The sequence below is a fragment of the Corylus avellana genome, chromosome 7 (assembly GCF_965113065.1).
Source record: "Corylus avellana chromosome 7, dhCorAvel1.hap1.2, whole genome shotgun sequence".
Lineage (NCBI taxonomy): Eukaryota > Viridiplantae > Streptophyta > Magnoliopsida > Fagales > Betulaceae > Corylus > Corylus avellana.
In genome coordinates, this window is record NC_142496.1 from 27812509 (window position 1) to 27824457 (window position 11949).

The 11949-nt window shown below is 37.8% G+C and overlaps 2 protein-coding genes across 3 annotated transcripts; one reads left to right on the forward strand and one right to left on the reverse strand.

The window, feature by feature from the left end:
• Positions 1–3085: 3085 nt before the first annotated feature.
• Positions 3086–5172, reverse strand: LOC132183904 (Tetratricopeptide repeat (TPR)-like superfamily protein; the record flags this gene model as incomplete). The annotated part of the gene is made up of 1 exon (XM_059597369.2): positions 3086–5172. A coding segment is annotated over one exon (1857 nt), but the record flags the coding sequence as incomplete, so codon positions are not given.
• Positions 5173–6409: 1237 nt separating this feature from the next.
• Positions 6410–10772, forward strand: LOC132185827 (alpha/beta-Hydrolases superfamily protein). Of its 2 annotated transcripts, none has more exons than XM_059599620.2 (8): positions 6410–6895; positions 7026–7055; positions 7224–7353; positions 7491–7637; positions 7762–7892; positions 9434–9571; positions 10188–10286; positions 10399–10772. In XM_059599620.2, the coding sequence occupies exons 1-8, from the start codon at positions 6581–6583 to the stop codon at positions 10615–10617; spliced, it is 1209 nt and encodes a 402-aa protein (XP_059455603.2). In that variant the 5' UTR covers positions 6410–6580; the 3' UTR covers positions 10618–10772. The 2 variants fall into 2 exon arrangements, with proteins under 2 accessions (XP_059455603.2, XP_059455604.2); XM_059599621.2 differs by having other exon boundaries at positions 7224–7299.
• The last annotated feature ends 1177 nt before the right edge of the window (positions 10773–11949 follow it).

Below are 11949 nucleotides of genomic sequence, written 5' to 3' on the forward strand. Positions count from 1 at the left end.
TTGAGCTACCCATTAAAAACATTAATTGAAACTTTTTGAACAAACATAACCATCGTTTAATTAAAAAGAAAAAAGAAAAAGAAAAAAGAAAGATATATAGCCACATCAATCAAATAGGTAACTAATTCAATCTTTTTTTTAAAGCAGAAAATAAAGTATTCCCCAAGGGACAGTTGCATATATATATATATATATATATATATAGTACATGTGTCTTTAGATTCACTAGGGTCACCACCTTCATAGTTCATCAAAACTGTACAGCTGAAAAAACTATATATAACAAGTCTTGTTTCATTTCCTCAGCAAATAAAAAAAGAGTCCTGCTCGTTTCATTATTTTTTGAGGTGGCTCGCTGGACTCTGCCAAGAAACAAGTTGACTATCATATATGCCCACCAACTACCACTAACCCAAAGGAGTTTAAAGCTAAGATGAGGCTTGAGGCCGTCATTAGAAAAGCATTTGAAAAAGACATCAATGAGATTAAGCTACTAATCAATTTTAAAAAGGAATGGGAATTCGAATAATAAACAGAACTTGCTTAGATTACCCTCCACTTGGCATATACACTACTCGACATTGCATATCGGGCCAGGTTTTGAAGCCGCCAAACTATATATATATATATATATATATATATATATAGAGAGAGAGAGAGAGAGAGAGAGAGAGAGCTATTTTCTTTATAAAAAAGAAACATGGATTAATTAAAAAATTAAGTGAACTTATAATTAATATGTACAAATTAAGTAGGTGGTGTTAGTTTAAGGAGTTAAGAAGAAGATGAGTATAAAGTTATTAAATTCTAAGTATGAGAGCCGTTGAGAGTGGGAACCCACGAACGTCGTCAACATGGAAATGGTTTTTCAATTATTGTCCTTTCTTTAATGTGGTTTTTCAAGTTAAGATACTTAATAAGACCATCTCAGTCGTCCTCAGACGATGATAATAACACTAAAACACATTTGTTAATCGAAAGGCCTTCAACATTATGATGTCTCTTTCGAGAAATTAAAGAAACCTGGCCTTGTTAACAAAAAATATTCCAGCCGAGTTGTGCGTGCACATGTGACACATGGCACGTACGTGTGTCTGTGTATACGAGAGAGAGAGAGAGAGAGAGAGAGAGAGAGAGAGTATTGTTAACATAGCAACAAAAAAAAGAAAAGAAAAAGAAAAGGCAAGAGTCAAGACAGAAGACACAAAAAATTTCCATATACATTGTATCTTATAAGTAGTTTAAGATTTCATAAGAAGAAAAAGGGCCGGGAGAGATGTACGTTCATTGCATTTTTCTTTGAAGAAACATCAATATTTTTGCGGGCGGAATTATATGGTGGTTCTGTCTCTCAAGTCACAATGCCTTTTCTATGTTTTTTTTTTTAATAAATATCTTTATAATTCTTTTAAAATAAAATTTGAATCCCCTCTTTTTTTCTATTTATTTTTTAATAATTTTATTATTCGAACAAACAAATCACAAATAGCAATTAATGAATTTGAAGTCTCTAATAGTGCAATCTATCGCACTAGTCACAAAGCGATCGACCGCACACGTAACGGCTAATGAGCCTGAAGTATTTGGTAGTGTGATCGAACGCACTCACCACTGCACCCGATCGCACACGCGATTGTCTAAAGAACTGAAGACTTCTATATATTCCTACTGCACTTGCATATTTATCTCCGAACCTAAAATGCTAGTTCTGTCCCATTTGTTGCTGCCTACGCACATAAGCAATTTTTCCAAACCTGTTAAATTCTTGTGTCTTTAAATTTTTTTTTTAAAAAAATTAAATGCATAAAAATAAAGAGAAATACTAGACTTACAAAAGATTTTTACAAACAAATCCTGACAAACACATGTGGCAAGGAAAAGGACCAAAAACACCCAAAAAAAACAATTATATTTATTTTGTCTTCTTTCTTGCCACGTGTTTACAAGGATTTGTTTGTAAGTGTAGCAACCCTCAAAAATAAAACAACAAATTACAACAACGGGCGGTACAACCAAACCAAATCAAAAATCATGGGCGTGCTACAAAGTACGAAGTCCAACACTACCCCACTCCCCAAAAGAAACCAAAACAAAAAAGAAACGCACAGAGACGCCTACCTGCATGGGGCCGAACCTTGAGCTGGGCCTAACACTGTTGGAATCCAAGTCCTCCTAAGACGGCCTTGATATCTTGGTCCAAACTTGCGTCTCGGCCTGGGCTTTCGTCTAAAGCCCATTAGAAGCTACACACAAGAAGGTCAGCCTGTCAAAATCTGGACAAGGATTTTTTTAGAGCGACTTCTTGGTTTATTCCATTCATTTAAAAATTCTTTAAAATAATATAAGAGAAAACTTTTTATCATGACCATCCTCATAACACTTTTTTATAGTCTCCAATTAATAACCGACACATAAGCAAAAATATAAAAAGTGTACAAAAATAAGTTAAACTAAAATACACTAAATTTAAGGGTGATAAAATCCTTAAAATGTTAACCTTCTACCTTTAAATTTTAGTTTTGAACACAAAAACAAGTTTTGAAGCATTAAAAACGGATTTTGAGGCATTAAAAATAGGCTTTGAGGCATTAGAAACGGGTTTTAGGGCATTAAAAATAGATTTTGAGGCATTAGAAACTGGTTTTGAAGCGGGCCACGACCGATGGAGTTTGAAGCGTTCACTACCGGCCAGACCCACACGTAGCAAGACCCACGCTGTGGGTCTGGCCTGGTTCTTGCCTGCAGGTTTTTTTTTTTCTCTAATTTGGTATAATTGCTCACTTTTATTTTTTACATTTTTTTTAAAAAAAAATTGATGATGTATCGCATAGTAATTGGAAGCTGCGAAATGAGTGTTATCGTGATGAAAAGATGGACATGATGATAGGAGTTCGCAAGACATAATATTATTTTCTGTAAAATCAAATATTGACAATGAAATGATTCCCGGTTCCTCAAAATCCATGTGTTCGAAAATATTTATCTAAATAATATTATTAATTAATGTATCTCAACTATTATATCTAACAAACACAAATCAATAAATTGATATTCATATCAAAGAAAATACAATTAGTGACAAGAACATATGGTCCAATACCTCCTTTTTTTCTTCTTTTTTTCTTTTTCTTTTTATTTATTTTTTATTTTTTTAAAGGATAGGTCGGAAAGACCAATTGTAACTATTCTACTTGAACGTGACTAGCACCTACCCGCTGGGAGCCGCACAGAAGAAACCTAGATGGTTGATCCAATACAAGTTACGGGATGATATGAGATAAGTTGGTAATGCTTGTCATATCACTCCTTTATCTTTTAAGTTCCCTGCCCAAGCTCCAACAGGTCTGATTCATATCCAGACGACCTTAACAGCTTTGTCAACCCTCTCAAAGCGCTATATATTTCCTCTCTCTCAGGATGCCTCTCATCTAAGCAATAAAACTCAACAACAGAATCATTGACCTCAATCAAGCTACATCCGGGCAATTTTCTGAACCCAGTATCCCTCATTGCAACTTTTAAACGTGCAACATCTTTCCATCTCCCAAGATCCCCATATATATTTGAAAGCATGACGAAATTTGCTGGGTTCTTCGGTTCAAGTTCAATAAGCCGTTCAAGAGCCAGTTCAGCCAACTCAATGTTTTTGTAAATCCTACATGCCCCAAGTAAGGCAGCCCATATAATGGCATCCGGTTCCATGGGCATCTTCCTCACAAACTCCGCAGCATGGTCTAAAAGACCAGCTCGTGCAAGCAGATCAACCATACAACCATAATGTTCAATTTGAGGCACAATTGAGTAATCATCAACCATTGATTGGAAATAGGAAAAGCCATCTTCAACTAATCCCATGTGCGTACAAGCGCATAAAATTCCTATGAAGGTGATTCCATCTGGTATTTCTCCAGCATTCTTCATCTGACAAAACAAAGTTAGGGCATCACTCCCACGTCCATGAGTTGCTAAACCATTGATTATGGTGTTCCATGTAATCAAATCCTTCGTACCCATGCTCTTGAACACATCAACTGCATTTTCTACAATTCCACATTTTGCATACATGTCAATCAAAGCATTCCCAACGTAAAGATTTCCCTTATGTCCATTACTTTCAGCATATAAATGAACCCACTTTCCCAAATCAATAGCTCCCAATCTTGCACATGCAGACAACACGATCACGAGTGTGGCGTCATTAGGACGTACATTACCCTCAGTTAGCATCCTTTTGAAAGTCTCCATAACTTCAAAGAAATGCTCATTACGTGCGTACCCTCCAATTAATCCATTCCAAGAAAAAATGTTCCTCTCAGGCATCTCTTCAAACAGCTTCTCACAAGCCTCAACATCCCTATTATTAGCATAACCATTCAACATAGTATTCCAAGACATCACATCCCGGTTGGGCATCTCATCAAAAAGCTTGCGTGCTGCTAACATATCACCCAATTCAATATAACCTGAAACCATGGTGTTCCACAGCACAACATCTCGCTCAGGAGCCAAATCAAAAAGGCACCGTGCAGAAACCATCTTGCGACACAAAATATACCCACTAATCATTGAAGTCCATGCAACAACATTCCTCTCAACCATCTCACCAAACACCTTGTAAGCTGCTCCAATCGCTCCCCCACCAGCATACATATCAATCAACGTAGTTCCCACAAATGGGTTTGCTCTAAAACCACCCTTTATTGCTACACCATGCACTTCTTGGCCTTCTACACATGCATTAACTTTCCCACAAGATTTCAAAATAATAGGGAAGGTAAAGCAATTGGGCATTACGTCTGAGCTCTTCATTTGACTAAACAAAACCAAAACTTCCCTATAAGACTCATTTAGAGCATACCCTCTGAACATTGCATTCCATGACGCAATGCCCGGGTCTGGAATTTGATCGAACAATTGGCGGGCATAAGCAATTTTCTTCAACTCCGCACATACTGTGATAAATCTTGAGGTAATGTAGTCGTTGTCTTTGAATCCGTGGGTGATTATCCGGGTTTGGATTTGGCGGAGTCGTTTTGGAGTCTTACATGACTGCAAGAGCGAGATGAATTTGTCTTCAAGAAGTCTTTGTGGTGGCTTTTGGGCTAAATTTATTAAGGCAATTTTCTCTATCTTGACAGTAAGCTCAATGTAGTGTGGTATGCAGTGGCGAAGGGAAGGAGGTCAAGAGGGGTCAAACGCACCCCCTCACCTCACAAAAGTTTTCCATACCCCCATAGAAGTATCCCGAATGCTTTAGTTGCCCACATTCAACAATCTCTTTCTGCCAAAAAAGAAACATGATATTTTTTAGATTAGTCTCAATTACACAGCAATAAAAATGCGGAATGAAGCATACTAGAATGTTTTGGTGATTAACCCACACATACTAAGGTTTCGATAAGCATACAAGGAATGAAGCATACTAAGATTTCATTTCCTTACACTAATGCATTAACTGTAAATTATTACTGAGAACTTAACAATATAGTTTATTTGAAGGACTGAAAAAATTGCACAAACTGGAGCTGACAATCCTAATTATGAAGAGAGATGAGAACAATGACATGGGTCTTAATGCAGAATGTGACAACCTCAAAAAAATGAGACTAAAGTTGGGTTGCTAGTGCTTGGATCAGACATGAATATTAGTCATTTGACATCTTATAATAAATGCTAGTTTTGTCACATACTATTTTACTGTGATAATAGCTGACCAAAAATCTCACCAAGGAGAGACACCCAATCGGCCATGGCAAGAACAAGAATTAAAACCCCAGACTAGCTACTCAAAAATCAAGAAATTTCGAAAATTAAACACCAACACCTACCTGATTTCTGTTTGGACACCGAGAAACACAGGGACCAAACGTGCGGGTGGAGCTCGCCGGAGTTGGGCCGAGGTCCGCCTCCTCAGTCGCTTTCCTCCGCACACCGACAGTGGCCAAGCCACAGTGATTCAATCCGCACCACTCTCTCACTAACTCGGGTTTCTCTCTCTCTAGCCCGATGCCTCCCCGCTCTCTCTCTCTTCAAAGCTAGGAAGGGGGTGTTTTGTTTTTTTCGTGGTTCTCGGTTGCTGCAGCTCTCCGGCGAACGGTGGTTGTGGTAGAGCCTTTGGTGGAAGGGGAGGAATTTTGGAGGGAAATTTGGGGGAGGGTTTGACGAACGAAAATTTGGGAGGGAGAGGGAGGAGTTCTGTTTTGCCGAAGCTTAAAACGGGTTTCAAAATTTTTAACATAAATGGGTGACGTGTGGCTATGCCACGTGGTAACTGTTCATTCACACCGGGGTAAAATTGGACTTGGATCCTTGAGAGGAACCGGTTTATTTGTTTTTAGGGGACAATTATGTCATTTTCTTTTTTTAAGACAACAATACCCTCTTGAAACAACTAAACGATCCCCTCCATTTCGATCCTTCTCCGGTGAAATTTTCCTTTTCCCAATTTTTCCCACGTGATCCATGTGGACGCTCCAGCTAGTGCGCGCTACGTTGGAAAGAGGAATAGTTCGACACTGCAACTTGGAAAAAGGAACAGTGAGCTTTCTGAATTTGACTATTTTGACGAGTGTCCGTATCCATGGACCTCCCCCTCACCCTGAGATTCCGATCACCGGAGCTCTGTCTTTTTCCCAGGAAATCCATCTCTCCGATCAACTTTCCTGGAAGGCAACATCAACCCATTATTCTCCGTCACAAAACCAACCCAGAGACCGGACTTTCAGCCCCAAAGCTTCACCTTACAGTCACGGCCAAGAAAAGGTCACCAATCGAAGGAGTGAGCGAGGAGCTGAATGCGATCGCTTCTCAGAACCTGGACATGGCTCCCGCTCGCAGACGGGTCCGTTTGGCCTTCGTGGAGGCCCAGCAACAGCTTGATCATTGCTTGTTCAAGGTTGGTTTGGTTCCTTCATGATCGTGGTTTGCGTTTGGATTGAAATATCATATCAGTTTCTGAATATTTGGTTTTGTTTTGTTTTTTGGTATTTTCTTGTGAATGTCAATGGATTTTGATTGGTGGGTAGATGGCTCCTACTGGGATCATAACAGAGGAGGTAAGCTATTCCTGTCTGGAACTGTGACAAAAAATCTTCTTTTGTGTTAATGTGGACCCAAAAATTAAATTTAAGAAAGATCCACTCAAAATAAGCTGAATACGTGTGGTTCAAATGCTTACTTTCTGTTTGGTTTCTCAATTTTCGTGGCTATTAATGATATTATAGTGGTACGAGAGGAACTCGAAGGGATTGGAAATTTTCTGTAAAAGCTGGATGCCACAACCAGGTGTTCGCATCAAAGGTGCTTTGTGTTTCTGCCACGGTTATGGTGATACTTGCACATTCTTTTTTGAAGGTTTGTGATTATATTCGCATAAGAACATGGACTAGAACTATATCTTATGTTTCCTTCTTTTCGTCTACTCTACTGTGGTATATGCAAACCGAATTCGAAGGCTTCTTCTTTTATATATGGTGAGTTTTGAATTTCAGGTATTGCCAAGCAAATTGCTGCATCTGGATATGCTATTTATGCTTTGGACCATCCTGGTTTTGGCCTTTCTGAAGGGTTGCATGGTTACATCCCAAGCTTTGATGAACTCGCCGATAATGTTATAGAAAATTATACTAAAATCAAAGGTGCGACATTCTAAACTCCTCTCAGAATCAGCATCACCATCAGTGAAATTGCATTCTTATTAGATTTGATGAATTCAATTGACAAAACTGTGTTCCTGATTGTGTTTTATGTTTCAATTGGAAGGAAGACCTGAATTGAGAGGGTTGCGCCGGTTTTTATTCGGACAGTCCATGGGTGGGGCCGTTGCTCTTAAAGTTCATCTAAAGGAACCACATGGATGGGATGGAGTCATCCTTGTGGCGCCAATGTGTAAAGTAAGCCCATCCCTACTCCCTACTGTTCATGGTCAATAGTTCTGAAAATCCATGGTACTAATTTCTGAACTTTTTGACAATCTATGAGCATTTTGAAATTATGAAATTTTGAAGATCTGTATCATTCCCTGGTTTAAATTTCTTTATTTCATTTGAATATGTAGAAATTCTTTATTCTGGAAACTAGTCTGCGAATTTTGTACCTAATTAATTCATGCAAACCTGGTTGATCCGAAAAAGCACATTTAAGGCGGCTTATTCATTCTTGTGTGAATTACTGTTTAAGTTCCTCTTTAGGGTTTCATAACCTTTTAGCATAATAAGGGATATGGAGAAGATAAGATGGAGATTCAGAGGGAGCTTAGCCTGAAGTAAGAATGAGAAGGAGAATAAAACATAGAATTTAATTTGGGAAGTTTATGTAATTGCCTAGTAACTTCATTCATATAAGCAATTAGGAATGTGCAGAAGCCCATAATAGCCTGTCTGCAAGTATGATTCCTGCGGGTTTTCAGGTAGTGGCTGCCAGGTGAGAGCTATCTTTGGAGAAGGACCATAATTGTCTGTTTTCGGTGTGGAGAGACAGGCAGAGGCCATGTCTCAAAGGACCCTATCCTAGCCACCAAGTTAGGACTCTTGAGTCAGTCTGTAGACAGTGGTAGTATCGATTTCACTTGTATAATGGTGCACTGAGTTCATGTAGGTTTCCTTACCTCTGCATGTTAGGGTACAATTGTACAGTGTTTGAGTTTACTGCCTTTTCTCCTAGTGTACGTGGTTTTAGTAACCTTAGAGACGTGATACCAAGATGAGCTGCCCCCTGTGGATTACCAATTGCAATGCATAATGTCTTCTCATTGTGACTACATGGAGATATTTTATGCAGTTAGATTGATTTTCTACTCAATGGGCTGAAATGCCTCTTCTTTACTGGTTCATACACTAAACATGGCCGTGTTAAAATAGTTAATCCTCAAACAATAACTCATTTCAGTTTTATCCAATGTCTATCCTCTCCCCACCCACCACACACACACCAACCCCCCCCCCCCCCCCCCCCCTCCAAAAAAAAAGAGACAAAAATGTTGGCGACATTTTGTTAAAATTTGTATAGAAGAATTATATTTTGTTTTCTGAATCTGGAAAGATGAAGTATCCAGAAAATTATTCATATTCTAAACAAGATTAAGCATCACATGTCTGCATCCACACTAACATATGAGAGTATGTATATCTTGGGCAGTTATCCAAACTATTACAATACATTTGATGCAATAAGCAAACATCGTTTCATTACTCATGACTGGGGGACATGTTATGTGTGCTTTATTATTCACAGTGAATGATGATTATATAGTGATTTATGTGTGCATTTTCTTTCTTTCTTTCTTTTTTTGAGAGAGGGGAGGGGGACTAGTTTGCATGCTTATCCTGACTTATAGGGATTTTCAGGAAGTTACATTCCAAATCTTGTATCTGGACCAATATACTCTGTCACTCTCACCTGATGAAAAATTTGCTAACTATAAGTTGCTGCTAAGATTTCAGAGGACGTGAAACCTCCAGCTCCAGTTCTGAAAGTATTAACCCTCATGTCCAAAGTCATGCCAAAAGCAAAGCTCTTCCCAAAAAAAGATCTGTCTCAGCTAGCCTTCAGAGAACTGAGGAAAAGGAAAATGGTTTGTCCTTTATTTACTCTCGGATATGAATGCACTTGTATAGCATGTAATTTGAACAGGCTTTTGTGTTGTACTTCACTGTGATCCAACAACTGGTTGAACATTCTGAAGTATACAGGCCTATGCGCCAGATCTCAGAAAGACACTGAACATGTTAGCACTGCAACAATAGATGAATTGAACCTTTTATATGCTGGTAAATACAAGTCTAAAGGATATTGCTAACTATAATAACATTTAAGCCCGGATGAAGAGGGGGGAATTGAGATGGAAGATAATCAGCTAGATTTAGGGCCGCTGGAGTATCCTACATATTTATCAATTTTCAGTAAAGAAACAAGAAGCACTGAATTTCAATGTATTTCTCTTTTCTTCTTTCTTTTTGGCACATGAAGTTGTTATATTTGACATGTAGCACGCTGATGATTCTCCATACCTGATACATAACTCTGACTTTCTTCCACAATTACCATCAACATTTTATTAACTAGCATTTCAGTGAATTTAAACCATTCTAGTAACTAGTTTTCTTATCTGCTTTTCAAGATTCTAATAGTTTATTTATTGTTCCCTGCAAAGATTCTTGAACACTAAATTTTGCATTTTTGTATTGTAGTCTGTCTACAATGTGATTTGTTATAACAGTCAAACGCGGTTGAAAACTGCTGTGGAACTTTTGAAGGTGACAAGTGAAATTGAGAAGCAAGTGGAGAGGGTCAGTTTCCTTTAGTGTTCTTCTTTGTCATCATCTAGAAGAGGATATATATCATCCCATTGTTATTACATGCTATATCTACAACATTTAAACAACTATGGAGGTGTTGCAGGTTTCATCTCCATTGCTGATTCTTCATGGAGCTGCAGATAAGGTGACAGATCCGTTAGTGAGCCAGTTTCTTTATGAGAAGGCCTCTACAAATGACAAAACCTTAAAACTTTATGAAGATGGTTATCACTGCATTCTGGAAGGGGAACCCGATGACAGGATATTTGAAGTACTTAATGATATTATTGCATGGCTTGATTCCCGGTGTAGCTCCCTTTGATTTCGCCCCATGCACAAGTTCAACCATTGTTATTTCTTTTTATGTATGCTGTTAGCATCTTCAGCAGCTTAGCTAAAACTTTTCTTAAATTGTCTAAATTTAACTAATATGAGCTAAATAAAATTCGCGTCCAACAGCTTATGTTGTTTCGGTTATCTAAAACACACAATTTGCCAAGTAGTTGTCTGTCTACCTTTGGGCAAAATGTTCTCATTTTTTCGGTAATCTCACTACTCTCTCTTTCATCATCTTGGGTCAAAGCCTTTGTTTCGCCGCCTGCTCCAAAGACGGTGCCCATGGCTGTGCAGCACGCAGATCTGCGTCGTAATGGAATAGCTAAAGAGAGAATTGCGCCCATGATTGAGGCCCACATGGCTCAATACTGGTTTTAGCTAAAGGGAGAAGGCTAAGACAATTTCAGCATCACCTAAATCTCCAGCAGCATCAAAGTGACATCAAAGTGACATGAAGAGAGATAAGCTCAATAGTGGCGCAATTCCCCCATTCTGCCATTCAAAATGACAAAGTTCTTTTCATAAGATAAAAAATTTAGAAAAAGGGTAGATTGGGGTATCACTGCAAAAATCTAAACATTGGAGGACATTGCAAAAAGGATGGTAGTTAAAGAGGAGATCTTGTTAAACCTTGAAAATTTTGTAACAATTGATTGGGTTTGAAAAAATTCCATAACCAGCCTAATAAACCAAGATTTGTTCTAAAGCATGTGATTATAACATATCGTTTTAATAGGATTAACCAAGTATGTGACATTTGTCCTTAGAACAAGTGACTAAAATTATGTAAAAATCATATATTCAATGATATCAACTTAATATACCATAGGGAAAAGTATATATACCACTCTCAAACTACAACACATTATCCTAAATTACCAATTGTGTTAATGTTCTTCCTAAACTACAAAAAATGTTAATGTCCCCCAATATCAAAAATACACTTCATATAATTTTTTAAAATTCTTAAAATTATATATAATTTTTTTTTTAATAAAAAAAATGAAAAACCAAGAGGGTGGTTGAGCCACCTCCTTGGCCAAATGGGAGTGGTTTGGCCATCGTATTTATCATAGTAGGGGGTAATTGAACCATTTCTCTTATCATATCTAGAGATAGTCAGATAACTGAATCATCCTTGGCAATTTGAAGGTGGTTTAGCCATCCCCTATTTTTTTTTTCTTTAAAAAAAAATGTCTCTTTTTAGGGATGCCTAACCACCCTCTGACCGTTTAGGGTGGTTCAGTCATCCCTTTTGGTTTTTTTAATTTTTTTTCTTTTTTTGGTTTTGGTTATTTTTTCTCAAATTTAAAAATAT